Consider the following 21976-nt stretch of genomic DNA (forward strand, 5'->3'; position numbering starts at 1 on the left):
ACATTCATCAAATTTAGCTGATTTAGCTGGTAACACAAAGCTTACTGTCTTCGGCGTGGCCGGTGGAAGAGACTGGATGTAATTGACGTTAGAATCCATTTGCGGATGGTTTATTAGCAGCAGGTTTTAGAGACAGGAATGTTAAGCCAGGCAATAGGTCAGAACCACAATAGCAAGCCAATCTGGTGACATACACAAGGGTAATCCAAAAGGCAGAGGTGAGCAAACAGGCAAGAGGTCCAAACACAGTCCTTTGTGTTTTTAATAGATCCTTTTCCTATTTAGCACCAAAACTTTGGAACAGTCTTCCTAACATTGTCCGGGAAGCAGACACAGTCTGTTAGTTCAAATCTAGACTAAAAACACATCTCTTTGGCTTAGCATACACATAACACATTATAGACTTCTATAATTCAATGTTAGGCTGCATAGATTAGGTCATCCGGAACCGGGAACACTTCCCATAAATCCTGATGTACTTTGTACATCATAAGAAGGATGGCGTCTACACTAATATTAGTCACTCTGTCTATCCCGAGGTTTACCGCAGTCCGCCGGATCCAGGCCGTATCCGGATTTGAGGAAGGACCTGCGCCTGGACACGACGACAACACAGTCCTGAAGTGTCACTAGTCTCTCCCCTTGAAGGCCACCTCTGTACAGATGAAAAGTTGTCAAAAAACTTAAATCCTGATGTACTTTGCTCCACACGACATGACACACACACCGACAAACACACCGACCCACACAACGACACACACACTGACACACTCACAGACCCACACACCGACCCACAAACCTACCCACACACACCGACACACACACCGACACACACACCGACACACACACTCCAGTTGCTGCTGGTTGAGGGCGTCCGCACACACACACACACACACACACACACACAAACTCCATCTGCTGCTGGTTGAGGTTGTCCGCACACACACACACACACACACTCCAGTTGCTGCTGATTGAGGGCGTCCGCACATACACACACACACACACACACACACACACACTCCGTCTGCTGCTGGTCGAGGGCGTCCGCACACACACACAAACACACACACACACACTCCGTCTGCTGCTGGTCGAGGGCGTCCGCACACACACACACTCCGTCTGCTGCTGGTCGAGGGCGTCCGCACACACACACACTCCATCTGCTGCTGGTCGAGGGCGTCGGCACACACACACACACACACACACACACACACACACACTCCATCTGCTGCTGGTTGAGGGCGTCCGCATACACACACACACACACACTCCGTCTGCTGCTGGTCGAGGGCGTCCGCACACACACACACTCCATCTGCTGCTGGTTGAGGGCGTCCGCACACACACACACACACACACACTCCATCTGCTGCTGGTTGAGGGCGTCCGTCCGCACACACACACACACACACACTCCATCTGCTGCTGGTCGAGGGCGTCGGCACACACACACACTCACAAACACACACACACTCCATCTGCTGCTGTTCGAGGGTGTCCGCACACACACACACACACACACACACACACTCCAGTTGCTGCTGGTAGAGGGTGTCCGCACACACACACACACACACACACACACACACACTCCAGTTGCTGCTGGTTGAGGCCGTCCGCACACACACACACACACACACACACACACTCCAGTTGCTGCTGGTCGAGGGCGTCCGCACACACACACACACACACCAGTCAGTCAGCCCAGAGCCAAAATCATGAAGAGGCTCTGAAGATTATAGTGCACATGTGTGCTATACTGTCAAAAAACAAGTCCAGGTATTGAGTATTTTTTCAAGGCACTGGATTTGAAGATAATTTAAACACAATTACACTCATCACAGTTAATGCTGACACTAGTTTTATTCACAGTATAATCTCACATGTTGTTTTCCAGCGTTGGTATGTGAAGTGGACCTCAGTGTTGGGAGCTTTGATTACAACAAACATTACACACACCGGAGACATATTGAAACGAGATATGAGATTGATGTCATGCTGACATTAACACACACATTACAGCTGTGTGCATGTGAAAGGTAACACACACATTACAGCTGTGTGCATGTGAAAGGTAACAAACACATTACAGCTGTGTGCATGTGAAAGGTAACACACACATTACAGCTGTGTGCATGTGAAAGGTAACACACACATTACAGCTGTGTGCATGTGAAAGGTAACACACACATTACAGCTGTGTGCATGTGAAAGGTAACACACACACACACATTACAGCTGTGTGCATGTGAATGGTAACAAAAACAGAGACACAACATCATGGACCTTAGCCTGAAACTATCAGATGAATACATCAAACAGATCCACATTTATGCTAAAACACTCAACACATTGACAGACCTTACACTCTCTCTCTCTCTCTCTCACACACACACACACACAGTAATGTGACCTTATGACCAGAGAGAGTAACTACAGCACATATAATGCACATTCCAACACACAACAGCAGCACAGGACATCTTCTGCTGTGTTTCTCAAGAGGTTCTATATCTCTATCCGTACGTAAGCCTTAGATACCGGCTGGACAGTGTGGCCATCTATAGAAACAAATGTCATGTCTAATCACACATTCCCCAGAACAGCCTGGCCTGCAGACCATCTCTGAGGAGACAGATGTGATGCTGACAGCAGATCCATGGACCTCAAGTTTATGAACAGCACTGAAACCTTTCAGGAATGGCTCTGGATAAAGTGTCTTCAAAATACAACACCGACCGCCCACATATACATTATGTTGCCTTTGGACTGAATGATCAGTATTTTACATTATTCACACACAGTTAAGCAAGAAATATCATAATTTATATGTTGAAGTTCATTGACTCATTACTGCTGAAACCCGCTAGTCTCTACAAGGAAACATTCTCTGATTTTGGTCAACATCTGTATAAGCCATATTGTATATCTATAGGTCGTTCTGAATGGCATAAACTAATTGTAAATGAATCAAGCTAGCAAGCAATAGTACAAGCAACAGGTCTGTATCATAAACAAACATTATACAACAAACAAGTATTTCAAAATACTGACATAAAAACAACTAATGAAAAATATGATCCAAATAAGAGAAAGGCATTGCAGGCTACACCAACACATTCAAATCTTTCAGATGACTATGGATAATTTATTGCTGATTGTCATCTCAGAATTCACCCTTCACGTCGGTCTGGCACTGAGGAACACTCTTTCTGTCTGGTCGCTGCTTGGGGATTAAGGGGTTAAGCTGCGTTCCATTTACCTCTGAAGAAGCATGTCGTAGCTGGGAATGAATCAGGATTGTGCTTCCCCCGTTTCCCAACTCGGTGTTCCAGTTAAAAGTTCCTACAGAGAACAAGGATTTTCCCACTTCCAAGGACAAATGGAACGCACAATTAGTTCAGCCAACAACAAAACATATAATTTACTCTTGAGTCATTCCAATCCTATACGACTTTCTTCCCCTTCCAAAAAGCACCATGGAAGTATTCTATATGTTTTGCAGCTTTGTGTGAGAAAGCCATTTCTGATACATAACTCTACCCTTTTCCAAGGTCATGTTTTCATGAATCATGTAGAGCTGTTCCCAGCCACATTCCTAGTTTGGACCACTTTTAAGTTTCATGGAAAAAAGGAAAACAGTACAGGTATGGAATATCGTGAGGCTGAGTAAATAATGAAGATTCCCATTTTTAGGGTAAATTACTCTTTTGAGAATTGACAGTCAAACAAAGTGTTCAAACATGTGGTGGAGGATCCAGTTCTACACCTGTGAGATGATCTGCATGTTGAAGCTAGGCGACCGGGAGTGTTTGGGTGAGAGCAGCTCTGTCTCGGGCAGATGTTGCTCCTGCAGGCTGAGCTTGGAGTATCTGCGCGCTTCAGCACCAGTTGAGCTCCGTTCTGCGGTGGAGCCCACATCAGGTGCGGCTGGCCTGCGGTCGAGAGCCATCGAGCCCACATCAGGCCTGCGGTCGAGAGCCGTGCAGGAAGTGCTGCTGCTCACCGGAGCTGGACACGGATGGGCTCTCCTACGAGCGTCCCAGTGTTTCTCTGTGGACATGCGGCTCTTCTTACAGCTGCTCCCTCGGCCGGACACACCTGGCACTGCGTTCCCACGGAAACCACTTGGCTGGCTGCTATTGGACGCTCCGGACGAGAAGCCCTCATCGGGATCGTTCAGGACGAAGGACTCTTCCTCTCTGCTGGGCTGGTCTGGATCTGACAGACAGACAGACAGAAATGATGCAGACAAAAGGATGAAGATGAAATCTCAAATCACACTCACAAGAGATCAAATTTATTTTTGATCAGTCTCCTTCAAAATGTGTCATAAACACTATTCCACTCCATTCAGCACCACAGACAGGGAGTAAACGCTGTTGCAAAGGAAGTAACAGAAGAGCAAGATTCACTACATAACTATGGTAGTTGTCAGATCTGTTCTGCATGGTGAATAATCTGACAATCAGAATACAAGCAAACTATGATGCGCTTAAATATACGATCAGATCTGTGAGATTGTGTGATTTCATTGGCTGTGTATTAATAGTTTTGAACAAGGAGCCAGGAGTAGAAAGCACATATATGTTCGATATTGTGCACTTTAGGGTTCGCTATTAAACTGACACAGATTGATAAACGCATAGAACTTTCACATACATATACATATATATATATATATATATATATATATATATATATGTATGAAGACTTTGTTGAGTTGTTCAAGCATTCGGAAGGACGGGGAACATGCACATGTGACCAGTACATTTGCAAACATGCTCCCTGATCCCTCTCAGGAGTGCAAACATCTCCTGATCAACAAACTGCCCTCGAACCACAGATACATGATGTGTGTGTTGGGTGTTCATTATTTGAACTGCACAGGTGATAGATTTTGCCGTGTGGGTTTGAGATGAATGTGCTGGAAAAGATACCCGGACTGCAGCCCCTGTATTCCCTCAGTAAACATAACAGAAGAGATTAATGTCTCACAGCCTCAGTCTGACTACAGGTGGGATGCAAAAAGAAATATGGCTGTTACAGTAAAGAGAGCTTTCTGATCCTATAGTATATAGCTATAGTATGGAGCAGCAGCAAAGTGAAATTAATGCAAGCAGGAATCAAAATGAACTCTGCTATCGCTGCCTAACCCTCGGGGCTGGGTAGTTTCTGATGACATGTATTCTGGATTATGTTATCAAATTCCAAAAATTAAGTACTTAAATCAGTAACTGACTACAATTTTTAAGTAATCTACCCAGCACTGGCTGCCAATTACTAAATTACACAATGAGGAAACAGAGATTTCACAAATCTTTTTTTGTAAATTACAGCTAAACTTGCATCATTTGCATCATTATATCCAAGTTAGTAATATCTATAAATCCACAGCTTTCAAAAAAATATCACATTGAGTATGCAATGTATTAGAGTACCCCCTACTGCTGTTTTTCAGAGTTATTGTGATGGATGTTTTCTTTAGTTGACCCACATAGTGATCTTAATGTGTTTCTGTTAAACAGTTGACAGATGTGGTGGTCATTTTTGAATGAGATAAGTGTAACCAATCAAAGTGTAGAAACGCCTTGGTTAGGTAACTCTCGTTCCCTGAGGGAGGGAACAGAGATGCCACGCCGGACTGAACCGACTAATAGGAATCTCGCTAGAGAGGCCAATTTACTTAGAGTGTAACTAAACGAGCCAATAATCATTGGCATGCAACGATTTGCAGCAGGTTCTCTGCCTCGCAGTGCATGTATATAATGAGCAGCAGGTGCATTGCATCTTCAGTTTTTCACTTAGGAGCAGAGCAGGTGACCTGGCCGCACAGTTGGGCAGTTATGTGGAGATATACATATGGACTACAACCCGAAGGTTGTACATATGATATAATTGGTGGTTAGCCCATGGGAAAGACAAGGGCTTCTGTTTAGGAGCAGCCATGGAATACACATATGGGAAGCAACCTGACAGAGAGGGGCCTCTCGGTGCTTCTACCCATTTAGTGTGAGACTAGACACCTGTTAGGTGTCGCCTAGCCCGCAGCTCTACAAATATCTGTTAGAGAGGTGACACACGCCAGCGCCCAGGAGGATGCAATGCCTCTAGTGAGGTGAGCAGCCTGCAACCTGAGCGGGCAGGGCACGCCTTGTGCTTCGTAAGAGAGCGGGACAGAAAAAAGCCAGGGCTGGGTCTGCCTCCTCCATGGGCAGTGCTTGCAGGTTCACCATCTGATCCCTGAATGGAGTGGTAAGAACCTTGGGCACATAGCCAGGGCAGGGTCTCAGTACCACATGGTTGTCACCCGGCCCGAACTCTAGGCACGATTCGTCGACTGAAAATGCCTGCAGGTCCCCTACCCTCTTGATAGAAGCCAGTGCAACCCACAGCAAAGACTTCATGAACAGAAGTTTAAGTCTGCTGTCTGCAGAGAATCAAAGGGAGCATCCTGAAGTGCTCCAAGCACTAGGCCAAGGTCCCAAGAGCGTATTGTAGGGGGGTCGAGAAGGATTTAATTGTCTCGCCCCCCTAAGGAACCTGACGACCAGGTCGTGCTTCCCTACTGATTTGCCAACTATGAGGTTGTGATATACTGAAAAAACAGCAGCATGTACTTTGAGGGTGGAGGGAGACAGCCCTCGCTACAACCCTTGCTGCAGGAAGGAAAAAATGGACCCTATCGAACACCTTCGGGGGTCCTCTCGGTGAGGGGAACACCACTCGACGAACAGGTTCCACTTCAAGACGTAGGCGTGTCTCGTAGACGGTGCTCGGGCCAAGTGATGATGTTAAGTACCTCTGGGGTAAAGTCACTTAGAACCTCCGCATACTGTCCAGGGAACAGACATGGAGTTTCCAGAGGTCCAGACGCGGATGCCATAGGGTGGCCCCGTCTCTGAGTAAGAAGGTCCTTCCTCAGAGGAATGGGCCAAGGAGGGGCTGTCACGAGGAGCACTAGTTCCGGGAACCAGGTCCGGGTGTGTCAATAGGGAGCAACTAGCAATATCTGCTCCTCATCCTCCCTGACTTTGCACAGGGTCTGTGCAAGTAGGCTCACTGGGGGAAACGCATATTTGTGAAGGCCCCGGTGCCAGCTGTGTGCCAGTGCGTCCGCGCCGAGTGTTCCCTCAGTCAGGGAGTAAAACAGCTGGCAGTGGGAGGTCTCTAAGGAGGCAAACAAGTCTACCTGAGCCTCCCCGAACACTCTCCAGATGAGCTGAATTCGCCATTCTGCCGGAAGCACAGCTCGTGATAGCTCGTCGGCCACACGGTTGAGCACACCGGAGACATGAATGGCCCGAAGCGACCTCAGATGTTTCTGACTCTAGAGGAGGAGATGGTGGGCGACATGCGATGGGAGCATAGACCACCTTGCCGGTTGATGTACGCAACGGTCGCAGTGTTGTCCATACGGACTAGCACGTCCCTGCCCTGTAGCGGACTCTTTAAGCGTCTCAGAGCGAAACGTACTGCTAGTAACTCGAGGCAGTTGATGTGCCCGTCCACACCCCTGACACTGCATGCTCATTGTACGTGGCACCCCAGCCGATGGCAGAGGCATCCGTGAATACCACAACATGTTTGGACACCTGTTCCAAGGGCACTCCTGCCCGCAGAAGCAAGGGGTCTGACCAAAGGGTAAAGGTTTGATGGTTCGCCGGTGTGATTGTCCCCCAGTGTTACCACTACTGCTGCTGCTGCTGCCATATGTCCCAGGAGCCACTGAAAAAATTTCAGGGGGACCGCCATCCTGCCTTTGAACGTATTCAAGCAGTTCAGCACTGACCAAGCTCGTTTCCACTGTGAGGCGTGCTGCCTGTGCGACCGAATCCAACTCCATACCGAGAAAAGAGATCCTTGGGGTAGAGTTTGCTCTTTTCCTATTTGACCTGAAGACCAAACTGGCTGAGGTGCCTGAGTATCATGTCCCTGTGTTTGCATAGCTGATCTCGAAAGTGTGCCAGTGTGAGCCAATCGTCGAGATAGTGGAGGATGCGAACGCCCTGTTCTCTCATGGGAACATGGGCACTCTCCATGACTTTCATGAAGACGCGAGGAGACAGGGACAGCCTCTTGTTCTCTTGTTGCTGAAGCACACAAGGGAAAAGAGCACGCAACACTGACAGGGAATTGCAGTCTGTAGACAATGGCCACCCACTCTTGTTGAAGGCGCAGCTTTTACCACCTTTGATAACAGCCTTTTAGCTTTCTCAGACAGCGTTACACAGTTACCAGCTGTGGGAACAGCCTTTTTTTGCTCAATGAGAGGCAAATAATAAAATAAAAAAGAGGAAATTGACCCCGCTGCCATGCCATGACACCAACACCAATGAAATCGAGAGGTTATCTTTGAAGAGATTACTCATTCAGAAGACACTGCTTGCAGGCAAGAGCATACATGAAACGCTCGGCTCCGAAGCGAAAAGCTGAAGATGCAATGCTGCTCATTATATACGCGCACTGCGAGGTAGAGCAGCTGCTGAAAATCATTGCATGTTCATTAGGTCGTTTAGTTACACTCGAAGTAGATTGGCCTATCTAGTGAGATTCCTATTAGTCGGTTAAATCCGATGTGGTGTCGAACGTGACCAACTGAAAGGGAACTGTTCAGCTTGTGCAAACCTTGTGTTAATTTTCTGATTTTTGAGCATGATCATCAAGGTAGAAATGTGTCAATTCACTCTGCTGTGTTCAACATGGCCGAACGCTAATAAACCTTATTACTGCAAAGAGTATTGTGAGAGTGTGTCTTGATGCACAGCTCAGGAAGAGAAGCACTAAAGGATCTACACACTCTTCTGAAGTGTTGAGGTGTAGTGGTAGTGTCTTCTAGGACGGGATGCCCTTGCCCTGGTTAGGTGAAGTCCACCAGAGGAAAAGGTGGTTAGAGTCCACCATAGGCACCTTCGGTCAGATAATTGTAGTTTAAAGAATTCGACACAAGATAATCAGACACATTGAGCATGCTTAGTAAGAATGGTCAAGATGAAATGACAAGCTCAGGGATGAAACGGGTGTCCATGCAGCTGAACGCAAAACACAATAATAAGAAGGGCTGTTTGGGCCTTAATTGTTGAAAAGTCTCTTTAAAAAACACTAAGTGAAATTAAGACACTGATATAAACTAGGGCTGTACATTGATTCAAATCATCAACTTATAATTGCACAGAGTTCTGGACTTAATTGCACTTAATATTAAGATAATACTAACACAAGGAAGTAAGTTGAAATATATATTTTTAAATGGCATTTTTTTACAAAGTACTATCAAGGCTAATATTGTCAATACCTTTGTCAAATGGATTTTTTTTATTTTAATTTGAACATGTTTCAATAAACTTCAATAATCCCATTCACCATTAACAAATGTCTAATTTAGCTTTCCTTTTTTTTTTTACAAGAAAGAACCTCAGATGCTTCTCTGTCATCACTCTATCCACTCTCTAGTTTAAATGAGATTTGAATTTTGGTGTCATGGCAACACTGACCCTAGTGTGTGAAAAAAACAAAACTGGGGGACAAGATGCACTGAGAATCATTTTGTAATCTAATCATTACCCTTTGAATCAATATCAATTCAAATTGTGAGAAATAATTAGAAATAATGTCTGATCAACTACTGAAATAAACTCATCAATCCATGAAATTGGTTCTTACATAATGTATTAAACACTTAAATTTATTAACACTATATGAATGTAAGACAATTTCATGTCAAGTTGAGAAACTGATTGTACATGAGATGATCTGAAGCTATGATTGTAATACACTTTCAGCAAATTGTGGAAAATTAGTGTCAGTGATGCAAGTTAATAGAAGCCGTTTTTGTAAGAAGCTTTTCGAAAATTTATATGAATGAATTTTACTAACATTAAAATCAATGTTTTAATTGCACTTAGTGTTTGCAGGAGACATGTCAATAAATAACAGCCTTCACGGCCCCATGCCACGGCCTGATGCTTCACTCACATTTGTCCTACTAGAGCTTGGCATGACTGAGGTTTTTTGGGGAGGTACATTCCAGGAAAGCTGAGGTGCCCTAAAGGAGTCTATTGGGTGAGGCTAAGGGGGAAAGCCCGCCTCTATGATCTGACTCCACCCCCTGCCTACCCTCATGCGTGACTGTGAGAGAGCCCCTCCCTCCTGGCTCATGATTGGCGGCAGGATCCCTGGGGGCGTGTCGGCTGGGGTAGATGGTGAGGCTGAATTCTGCATCACTTGAGAAGTCAAAACAATCTGGGATGTAACAGAACAGGGGGAAATGTGCTTCTTAGTATCTGTGCCCAACAGGAACACGGTGAACAACATAATCAGAGTGCAACAATTTCCCACAGTGTGCTGTGAACCACACAAGAACACAAAAACAGAAAAGAACAGAAACAAATAAATCACTGGCACATGTTCTTTTCAGACTTTTCACATGTAGTCTAGAAAGATGATGGAAGTTTATATTAAATGTTTTTGTATTTTTTATGTTGGCTTGAGAAAGCCAATATACTGATCTGGTATCTAAACAAAATATGTATTATTATTATTATTGTTAAAAATAATAATAATATGAGACTAACATTTATGTCACTAACTCGTTCTATAGCTTTTAAGCTACATCCACAAAACTCAGCTCAGATATTCTGATCAGATTTTAGGCTGGAACACACTACTCGACTTCTAAAATCTGAACAGATTTAAAAAAAAAATAGGTATCATACACTTTGTAAATGGTTACAGAGAAAATCTGGGAGGATCACACACTAGCAGACTTCCAAGTTATCAATCTATCTATCTATCTATCTATCTATTGAGACTATATCCTAGAACGGTCACACACCGGAGCAGACAAACAGCAATGATCAAAGTGATAAACATCACAGTAACTTGCAGGAAAATGGATGAATACTAACACAGTCCCTTGATCACAGGAAACACGCTGCTGAAGAAGAATAGGAGGCACCACACAATGTAGTTATTTCTTACAAACTCATGACAAGACAATGCTGTTAAGGTAAGAGTGAGTAAAATATTGGCCATGTCAAGAGAGGTAATAGTGAACAGCTGAAGGTGATCAGTTTTCTGGCAAATGAGAAGGAATTGGGATGGGAGAAACCAGGGCAATGCATGGCAGTACCCCCCATGGACTGCTCCAGGGGTATAAGACCCTCAACACAGTGACCGGCCTCTTCCACACGGTGCTGGACACTCTGGATAAGCCACGTGGTAGGTGGTAAGTAAGGCTGATCCAGGATATCGTTTGAACCACTCATTTTTCCTCTGGTACATACTCTTCCCAATCACACAGACACTTGAGATGACCTCCTCTGTGCTGAAAGTCTAGAATGCTCTTGACAGTATAGACAGGATCTCCATCAATCAGCAAAGGAGGAAGGAGTTCACAACCAACACCTGGTTCTGTGGAAGAAGAAGGAGGTGTGTGTAATGGTTTGAAGAGTGAGACATTGAATCCAGGATGAATCTGGGGGTTGATGAGAAAGGGCCCAGTGAAATGTAGACTTTTTAGATGGGAGCTGTAGTCAGATGTAATGGGTTGAGAGCCAGATATTCTGCCCGGGCTAGTAGTTGAGTGGAGATTACCTCTGGGCATCACCCTAGCTCTGATGACAGCATGTGGCTCGCTGAATGTGTACATGGGCCCTTCCAGACCCTCTTGCTCTGACAGAATCAGAGGAATAGGCTCCTGAAGGCTGGCTTTGGCTATTCTCTCATCCACTGGATGGGGCAGACAAAGACGGAAGATGGCAGGACGGGCTCAACCGATTGGCGGAAAACCCTACAAGCCACTTCAGTTCCTAGACTGTGTGGGGCTGAGGCCAGGAACGGTCCACATCCATTTTTCATGTGTCCATCTGCACACCATTGGGGCTAATAACATAACCTAGAAATTGCACCGAAGGATGTGGAATGAGCACTTTTGGGCCTCGAGGAACAACCTGTGTTCACGCAGATGCTGAAGGACCAAACATGCTTACAGTGTTTCAGGAGAGAAGAAAAATGTAAATGTCATCAATGTATACAATAACAAATTGAGAGAGATAATCTCGAAACTCCTTGTTCATAAACCCCTGGAATGATGGAGAGTTAGTCATGTCTTTTCATTCGGAATTTCTTGGCCACAAAGAAGTTTGAGACCATCAGTTAAGTGGAGGGCAAATGTACCCCTGATGTACCTTATGATACTCCTCTATGGCCCTTTGCTCCAGTCACAAAAGGGAGTACACATGGCAATTTGGCATTCAGAAGGATGTGAATGGCACAGTTCTAGAGTCGGTGAGGAGGAAAGGCTGAAGCGGTGACAGCAAAGACTCCACTTCAGGATTTCCCTGGTTTTCCATGCAAGCTGGGAAGCATGGGCGATTAACCAAGGTATCCCTAGGATGATAAAACTACTAAACTCTGATAGGATGAAGAAAACCATTCTCTCTTTGTATGTTCTCTAATTGAAGGGTGGTGGTTTACTGCTTGATGTGTCCAGAAACCAGGGGCTATCCCATGAAAGACTTAATGGACAGTGGGGTTTTTAGATCAAAGAACTAGGGTCAAAATGTCTTGCTGAGGCACTAGTAGATGAAGTTCCCTGCCAACTCAAGTCAACAAGGGCATCTGTAACAAAAGACATAGTGGCAGTGGGGATGGTCACTGGCACTCTGAGTGTTAAGGAAACCGAGGAGGACTGTTGAATGGAACTCACCATGACTGATGAAACGAACACTACACTAGGAAGTGATTGGACAAGTCGCAGTACAGGCGGAGCTATGACCATCTCCAATGTTGTCTCTCAGATGCATAAATATGCAAAGGAATCCACTTGCATGGACTCCTAAGCCGCACAAACTGATGGTACTTGAGAGGTGGAAAAAGTTGAGGATGATGGTTTCCAGCCGCAGCGCACCAGTTGGTTCAAAACTCTGAAATGAATATTGCATAAATCTCTCTCCAACCCCACAGTTTCATCAACACCAGACAGTTGAATTAGCCTGGGATTCAAACCATGACAATAGGCAGAAAAAAGAGAGACAAGAAATAATAAAAGCCACCTTCGCTTTCTTTTCTCATTTATCTCCAAGGCTATGGAACACTAAAACACCCTTGCAAACTTCTGTCGAGCTGGAGTAAGGCACTGGCAAAGAAACAAACCTAAAAGTGATGCCCATAGGAAGTAGCGAAGAAGAATGTGAGGCGGAAGTATGTGGAGGAGCGCTGGCTGATTGAGACAAAACTAGAGGTGCCCTCTGTGCCACTGGCCGGTGAGGTTGGAGAGGTTTGTAGAGCTTGTAGTAGATCTTGCTCCAAGGTCTTGATGGTACTAAACAATCCCAGTCACTGTGTTAGCTCCATGATGAAGTGTTGGTTTTGTCTTCTGTCACAATGACTTTGTCTTTCTGTCGAAAATGGAGGATGTTTATCATAGAACACCAGAGTAGACAAATACAGAATCGCAATGACCAAGGTGAGAAAGTGCACAGTAACTTGAAGGAAAATGGATGAATTCTATAAATCACAGGAAACACACAGATGAGGACACAAGGTAGTGTGGTCTTACAAACTCAGGACAAGACAAGACAATGATGGTAAGGTGAGGGCTAGTATAAATATTGTCCATTACAAGGGAAGTAATAGTGAACAGGTGAAGTTGATCGGTTTTCCGTCAAATGAAAAGAGATTGGGTGGGAGAACCAGGTGGAGGTATGTCAAGAACATGCTCTCTGTTTTTATAGCCCCATCTGACTTATGCTGTCTGACTGATGGTAAAAACTTTTAACCAAAAGGTTTTTATACTATTTTAAACATTCTAAATAAGTTTTCTTAAGCCAAAACAAAGTTTGTCTACAGACTTTACTATCTAGTCTTTTTCTTATTTTAATTAATTTTCAGTATAACCATAATTGATTAGTTATTAATACCAACCAATGGCCTTAAAAAATAAATGACTGACACAACAGACATGACACATGTAAAATGTATTATTAGTTGTTGAGGCTTGCAAATGATGTCTATGATGCTCTGGCAGGGTGAGTGAAGACAGGCACAGTGGTTGTGACATCAGGCCTTGGAGAAGTGTTTCTTTGTAATACAATAAACTTTAAAAAACACCAAGAAAACACAAAAAGGGGAAATAAAGTGTCCATGGTACTGTTCTGAAAAGAGGGATCAGGTGTTGTTGTGGTGTTGGGCACAGTGAAGTTCAGAAAGCACTGATTTAACCAACTTCATTTGGCCAAACAAACTGTAAATGGCCAGTTAATTATGAACCAGTTAAACTTTAACATCCTCCAGTCGTGGGGACCCACCTACCAGTGTTTTTTAGATGTCTCCACTAATTAAAACACCTGAATCAACTCATAAAATTTTAAGTGTGTTGAATAGACATTCTGGGAGCTGGGTCCTGAGGACTGGAGTTGAGAAACATTGTGTGAAGACAAGACTTTGTGCCTGTTGGTCATTTCACATGTGAAGAGGGTATTTACATTACTCTCCACTGGGACATGGCGAAGGAGCGGCTTACAGTCTCTCTGTAGGTGTCACGCTGTGAGAGCGGCACGGTGTCTCGTTCACTCCTGCGGGAGAGTAAGCCACCCACTGCTGAGGTATCTCACAACAGCAAAGTGGTAAGATCGTGAAGGAGGAAGATTCAGAGGCAATGATAAGGGTCTCGCTTCTACAGTTGACATTTGTGCCACAAAATAAATAAAAAAACAGGCTCAAACACCATTGGCCAATGCAGTTTCATTGGCATCATTTAATAGGATTCTAACAGATGTATGTTTCAACGTTCATTTGTGACACACACCTTATGTAAGACTCAATAATCTGGTTTGGTTTGGTCATATGTATTTATGTTCATAGGTCCATCATGCCACAATCAAAAGAGCTGCGTGAGCCCCTCAGAAGGCAGGTTGTTGAGGCTTGTTGTCTGGAATGTGATTTAAAGCCCATTTTAAAGCCAAGCTATATCATTTACCATTCCTCTGCATGTAAAATAATCTACAAATGGAGAAGGTTTCAATCCACTGGCAATCTGACCACAGTGGGCCATCCCCATGACATGCACAATTCACCAGTCTAGCCTGGTACACACGTCATTTCTTATTTTCTTTTTGAGATTTTAGTTTTTCTAAGTTTAATTTTGCAAGTGTTAACCTAACTCTTGTTCAATTAAGTGCTCTTTTATACCAAAATACCAATGTGAGGGCATCATTATAACAAAGTGGACATTTTAACATCTTCTAAACAAGCATACAAATCCACAAACAGGATTTTATTCCAAACAAGGAAACAGAGGGTTTTGGAATGGCCAAGTCTATATCTTTAACTATATCTATACAACAAAAAATTACCCCAATAAAAACATTACCTCAAATCTAACTAACCAGTTTAAAATAGGACTTCTCAGTTTTCACCGTCCTTAAATGGCAGTATTTGAAATCGCCTTATTTGCAACGTCATGATTTTCCTTTACATGACCCTTAACATGTGTATGTAAATCAAGTAGATATGCTCTTAAAGGGATAGTTCTCAGATAGTGCTCTTCCAAGCATTATAATGGCAGTGATCAGCTGTATATTTTTCAAAAAAGTCCATCTATCATCATAAAAGTGCTCCACATGGCTCTGGGGGGTTAATAAAGGCCTTCTGAAGTGAAGCGTTGCGTTCGTGTAATAAAAATACCCATATTTAAAACATTTCGACTAAAATAACTAGCTTCCGGCAGACAGATCGATTTACGGTGGAAGACTAACCCTTGACCTGACGCACAACGTAATGACGAACACGGAAGCGTAGAGGATAGAGCAAAACAAAACACCAGTCATGAATTAGAAGTCTAAAACGACAATTTTTAAAGAGAAAAATGAGAGGAGCTTGAGTTTATTGCCCAGGCCTGTTTGTTTGAACCGTGAGAGGCGTCAAAGCTTACGCTACTCCTACATCGTCAAGTGTTACTCTTTTGGCGTAAGTTGACTTTCGTAGGCCATCTGCTGAAAGCTAGTTATTTTAGTCGATAAAGTTTTAAATATGGATATTTTCTTACAAAAATGCATCGCTTCACTTCAGAAGGCCTTTATTAACCCCCTGCCGTGTGGAGCACTTTTACAATGGATGGATGCACTTTATGGACTTCAAAAAATATACATCCATTCACTGCCATTATAAAGCTTGGAAGAGCCAGGACATTTTTTAACAATTTCAATTGTATTTGTCTGAAAGAAGAATGTCGTATACACCTAGCAAGACTAAAATGACTAGAATGAGTAAATCATGGTCTAATTTTCATTTTTGGGTGAACAATCCCTTTAACAACTCGTGTCTGTCCATAAATCATGAGCAATACTGGGTTAGGGTTAGAGTTTGTGAGATCTGGTCAGGCGTGTGTGTGAGAGTGAGTGTACCCTCTCTCTTCCAGCACAGTCTGCGGATTGACGCCGCTGTGATGGTGCAGTGGGAGATTCGGCTGATGGTGGGAGTTTGTGGAGTGTGTGTGTGTGTGTGTGTGTGTGTGTGTGTGTGTGTGTGTGTGTGAGCGTGAGTGTACCCTCTCTCTTCCAGCGCAGTCTGCGGATGGATGCCGCTGTGATGGTGCAGTAGGAGATTCGGCTGATGGTGGGAGTTTGTGGAGTGTGTGTGTGTGTGTGTGTGTGTGTGTGTGTGTGTGTGTGTGTGTGTGTGTGTGTGTGTGTGTGTGTGTGTGTGTGTGTGTGTGTGTGTGTGTGAGTGTACCCTCTCTCTTCCAGCGCAGTCTGCGGATGGATGCCGCTGTGATGGTGCAGTGGGAGATTCGGCTGATGGTGGGAGTTTGTGGTGTGTGTGAGTGTGTGTGTGTGTGTGTGTGTGTGTGTGTGTGTGTGTGTGTGTGTGTGTGTGTGTGTGTGTGTGTGTGTGTGAGCGTGAGTGTACCCTCTCTCTTCCAGCGCAGTCTGCGGATGGATGCCGCTGTGATGGTGCAGTGAGAGATTCGGCTGATGGTGGGAGTCTCCTCCACCTGCAGGATCTTCTTCCCCTGGGATCCGTCTGGTTTGCTGTCCGGAAGAGAGCTCTTCATGGCAGTGCCCAGCTAAACATCACAGTACAGACAGAGCTTCAGTCGCAGTAGAGAGAATAATCCTCAGACAGGAACAACACAGGTGTGTTTGAGTCATACCAGCAGAGGCTCAGAATACAGCTCCAGCTGAGCTCTGTACAGGATATCATCCAGAGCCTCTCTCCCAGCATCCCACTCCCCGTTATATCTGCCACACACACACACGTTCATACACAAACACACTAGTGAAACACCAGAGCAAGACTGATCACACACTCTTTCCACCCAAGACAGAGGAATAAATATGGGACACGGGATCTGGACCTGGACACGTAAAAAAGGTAAAATTATTCATGAGATTCCATTAGAATAGTGTCCCTTTGGGGCCAATTCTGACTAAATTTAGAAGAGTTTAATCTAGACACTATACACATCTATATCTGCGTAATTTAATGATGGTTGGATTTATTAGCTGCTTACATTTGACGTGATCACTACAGGATTGGTGCCTTGTGTGAAAAAATCCAAAACATTCTCATAACTGTAATGCAGTGAAATACATTTATATTTATGATGTTTCACTGTTGAGTTTTTAGTAATATCTAGTACCCAATATTCTCAGTGTTCATTACATTCTCATTGTAGTCCAGTATTTTTTGTCTTGTATTTGAGTACAATCATTACTATGGAGGAAAACGTCTGAGAACAGGGAATGAGACACTGCGTCGATGATGCTTTGGGGAACGCCTCCACGTGAACCAGTGTCTGAAATGCTCATCTAATCACGGCAATCCTATTGGCCGGCGACAGCCTATGACGTCACTACTAGTGCGACCCGGAAGTAAATAAGGGGCGCTTAGAGAACATATCAACAACTTATCGTCTGAAGAGACTGTGCAGGCATACACGAGGCATGGCATAAGACGCAGTGTCTCGTTCCCTGTTCTCCTGGAAAAAACATTTCCCCCTTCGGGTCACATACATGCTGTCAGTAAAAAAATTCCCTATGGCCACTGCCCAAGCTATAAGCCTCAAAGAGACCTCCGAAACAATGAAGGCCTACCAAGGTCACTCAAAGGCTTGGAACCATCAGCTTCCGTGTAAGAGGTTAATTTAAGGGACTATGGCCAGGGGGTCCGAAAGGAGTCCTGTCCAGTCACTTTCTGAGGGAGACATGAAGTCAACCCCACAAGCCACCAGGGAGGCTGACCTGGTCTATTTTACTGACCTAGTCTTGCCAGCAACCTGTCTGTTTCCTAACCAGAGTCTCTAACATATCTTGCCTCACTTGTGGAGGCAACCGATAGGGAAGCCTGCAGAGAGAGTGGCAGTAATCGCTCACAAACCGGATAATAGAGACGAGCATCCTGGAGAGTAGAAGTCAGCATAGCGTTTTTTTAACCCTTGCAAACGAGCTGAGTTACTCTACAGGATCATGGATCTACACAGTGCTTCAAAGCCCTGTGGAGGCTGGGTACTCTAAAAGGGAACCTAATAAGGGGAGTGCCTCCAGCTCTAGGGTTTACATTGCCAACAGACAGTGTACTCAGCAGAAGTGCCATCAAGCCTTTAAAGCAAGGAGAGTATGATCTTACGCTACTGGACTATCAGGGAGGCCTACTGTAAAGCCTACAGCTTTGAAAAAGTCACAGGCGTCAGCCCGGGCAGTGCTTTGTTCTCTATGTACTATCTGCAGATAGTGGCAGTAATCGCTCACAGATGGGATCATAGAGACGGGCATTCTGGAGAGTAGAAGTCAGCATAGTGCTTTCTGGGCGACAGCCCATGCAATGCTTTGGCCCTAAGGGAGCATACTCAACCATCCCAAGTGAGAGGGAGTAACTAATCTATCTTTACCTGAGCATGGGTGGTGAAGGGTGATATTTTATTTTTTACAAGACAGATTTTATATTCTCTACTAAACCCAAGGAAATGGAGGGCACAGTAAGTGGCCAACTACATTCAACCTTATGACTTGAGTTATCTTATTCAAGGGGCTCAGTGGAAAAAATTCATCTTCAATTTAAGGCCTAGCTGGATAAGCTGGCTACAATACTCAGCTCTAAAGGGCAGAGGCCTGAGCATACAGCTTCTTACTTTCTAGAGAGAAAGGCCTGATGACACCCATGAGATATCTGCATGTGAGGCTTTTTGAAGATAGTCGGCTACCTATGCTGCTATCTACCCGTAACCTACCCTATGCCGTACCCTACCCATCTATGGGGCCTTGGCTAGATGACTCTTGAAGAGGAGGCCAGTACTAGGAAAAACTAGATTTACAGGAATACAATCTCCTGATGGGCTCTAGTTCGAAGGAACCTACACTCAGATACTGAGAGGCTCAAGGCGAAAATGCTAAGCAGACCGCCACCATTTTCCTAGTTACTAAGCTGTGGCGAGGGGGCGTGGTTTTGCGAAGTCTGTAGCGAGAGAGGAATCAGCGAGCTGTGCGGTGAGTAGGTAGGTCAAGTGCAGATGATGAACACCGGTGTCTGATTGCAGTGATTGGCGTGGAGACCGCATATAAGTTGCTAAGAATGAGAGAGCGGGGAGAGAGAAGGACTTGGGACTCGCACGCGACCCGCAGTGAACGCTGACATCGGAAGGAGTATTTGTTCAAGTGGAAAGAGTATTGCATCAAGTGGAAAGAGTATTGCTAAAATGGAAAGAGTGGTCGCCTGACTGAACTGTCAGAGCTGGAGACACAGCGTGAACTGGTACAGCGGAAAGAGTGTTTTGTTATCTGTTGCTGTAGTTAAAAACTACAGTGAAGGCGCACGAGCGCACCTTTTGTTTTCTTTGATTTGTTTGTAAATAAAGTGCGAGTCCCAGTTCCGACGACCCTGTCTTTTTTCCTACACCCACACATTCTGAACCTCGCTACATAAGCCTAAACCAGATATCGAGGCGCCCACACACGAATATTATATGACTGTAGTTCAGAGCTATAATCTCAAAACAACTCTCAAAGTGAGAGGAGACCTGGTGCTCTAGTATAAGGTGGTAATAAAGGTGGCCCTACGAGGGCCAACACTTTACTTTGTAGTGCTACCTGTAGCTTGACAGTGCGGTGGGCACAGTAGAATAACTCTCACTAGGGATGAACCCATCTCACATAGAATGTCTGTTTGATGCTCGGATGAACGGTGGCCAAGCTAGAGAATTTTCCATGTAATAAATACAGCCTGTTCACTACTACCACACCCGACACTAGACCCACACACAGGTTCCTAAATTAAAGGAATAGCTCATCATAGGTCCAGCCTCAGGGCTGATGCAATAAGTACTTGTGGTGAGGAAGCGCAGATTCGGACCGCAGTATTATGCGGTCCAAATCTGACTGCAGGTCAGCCTGGTATGCTTGCAACACTGCCATTGTGTGCAGGGCATCACCAGCCAAACCCGCCAGCACAACTTTCTCTTTTTATGGCTTATTAGACAGGGGCAGTGCCTCTTCATACCTGTGTTAAAGCATCCCCTCAACATCAGCATAGTTCGGGTGCTGAATGCACGCTGACTATGGGTTCTTCAATTCCTTTTCGATCTCATTGTGTAGATCGGGCAGAAATGGAAGCCTCACGGGAGCTGGAGCTTTATAGCTGGAAAGAAAACCGTTCGTCAAGTCTGCCATGAGCGGTCTCTTCCCTCACACGCTCCTACGGCAGCTGAAGCCTCGCTGAAGCGCGTTCCATAACTTACAACTCGACATACGCGGTGCAGGGTGGCTGTAAGAGATCGGGTTGTATATCCTCTTCCCCCTCATCAGCCATCTCCTGCTCTCGGGCTGGTTGTTTTTATATACAGCAGAGCACTCGCTGCTAGATCAGAGAATGTTAGTGACAACATATCCTCGTTCTGCAGCTCACTCTCACGAGTCTCAGAGGAGCGTGAGCAATTAACATTTCTCTCATACTCCTCAGCAAGCTCCCTCTGAAACCCCACGATTCTAGTCTCTGCTCTGACTCAGTGCGAGCGGGACCCGAACCTTTCGAACCGTCCCTCTTCCCTCGAGAAGAGGCTAGACGAGAGTGGAGTTTTCTCAGGGGGAAACTCCTAGTTGGCACAAGCAGATCCCTCAAGAAGTGATTGTGCATGCTGAGCCGAAACAGTAAATGCACAAGTTGTGTGTCATCAGGTGTTAAATATCGTTGATACGGATCCACATACTTCATAAAGTGTTTTTCACAAGCCATGATTACCTTTTTGAAGTTTTCAGGTTGAAGCGTACAAACAAAACAGTCCCTGAAGATGAAAAGTTGTTGACATGTTCTCTAGGCTTATATACTTATTTACTTTCGGGTCACACTAGCAGTGACATCATAGGCTGTCGCCGGCCACTAGGATAGCAGTGATTGGATAAGCGTTTCAGACACCAGTTCACGTGAAGGCATTCCCAAAACCGCCATGGACGCGTTGCGAGTTCCCTTTCGAAAGTGAACCGTTAGTGATCCAACAGCGCTAAACTGAGGCTGGAAGGAATGAGACGTGTTCACACTTACATGGCGTGATAGACCGCAGTCAGCATTTGCACCATGAACTCTGGGTCCAACAGCACACGTATGCAGGGAGCCGTCCATGCCTTCAGCTGCTGCCGAGGAAACCCGCACACGCACAGCCTGTCACATCACACACCCGTTACACACCAGTTAAACAACACACCAGTTAAACAACACACCCAGTTAAACATCTATCTCCCTATCAGGGCTGTCAACATTCACTCATGTGATTACTGAGATCACTGAAGCATGTCAAATCGCGTCATTAATGTAATTTATGTCAAACAAGCTCAGTCATATTCTGTGACTGTTTTTGAAGAGTGTGAGCTGTGTGAAATACAGACTGAACTGGAATGGTCAGATGATATACAAACTACGTGTCTCGGCTGGATAAACCAAACCAGTGTCTCACTAGATAAGTTCTGATGGATGCTGA

At 44.9% G+C, this 21976-nt stretch overlaps 1 protein-coding gene across 5 annotated transcripts in view; it reads right to left on the reverse strand.

The window, feature by feature from the left end:
- Positions 1-1853: 1853 nt before the first annotated feature.
- LOC143747158 (hyccin 2-like) overlaps positions 1854-21976 on the reverse strand; it is a 42358-nt gene continuing 22235 nt past the window's right edge. For 2 of the 5 annotated variants that reach the window (XM_077239685.1, XM_077239719.1), the window contains 5 exons: positions 21544-21660; positions 17165-17252; positions 16921-17077; positions 10126-10251; positions 1854-4230 (listed from right to left, as the gene is read on the reverse strand). In XM_077239685.1, coding sequence (XP_077095800.1) covers positions 3773-4230; positions 10126-10251; positions 16921-17077; positions 17165-17252; positions 21544-21660 — 946 coding nt within the window. In that variant the 3' untranslated portion in view covers positions 1854-3772. The remainder of the gene's footprint in view (positions 4231-10125; positions 10252-16920; positions 17078-17164; positions 17253-21543; positions 21661-21976) is intronic. The other 3 variants (XM_077239704.1, XM_077239712.1, XM_077239695.1) reach the window with 2 other exon arrangements.

The sequence above is a fragment of the Siphateles boraxobius genome, unplaced genomic scaffold, assembly GCF_051911475.1.
Source record: "Siphateles boraxobius isolate OS27281-9 unplaced genomic scaffold, OSU_SipBor_1 100, whole genome shotgun sequence".
NCBI classification, from domain to species: domain Eukaryota; kingdom Metazoa; phylum Chordata; class Actinopteri; order Cypriniformes; family Leuciscidae; genus Siphateles; species Siphateles boraxobius.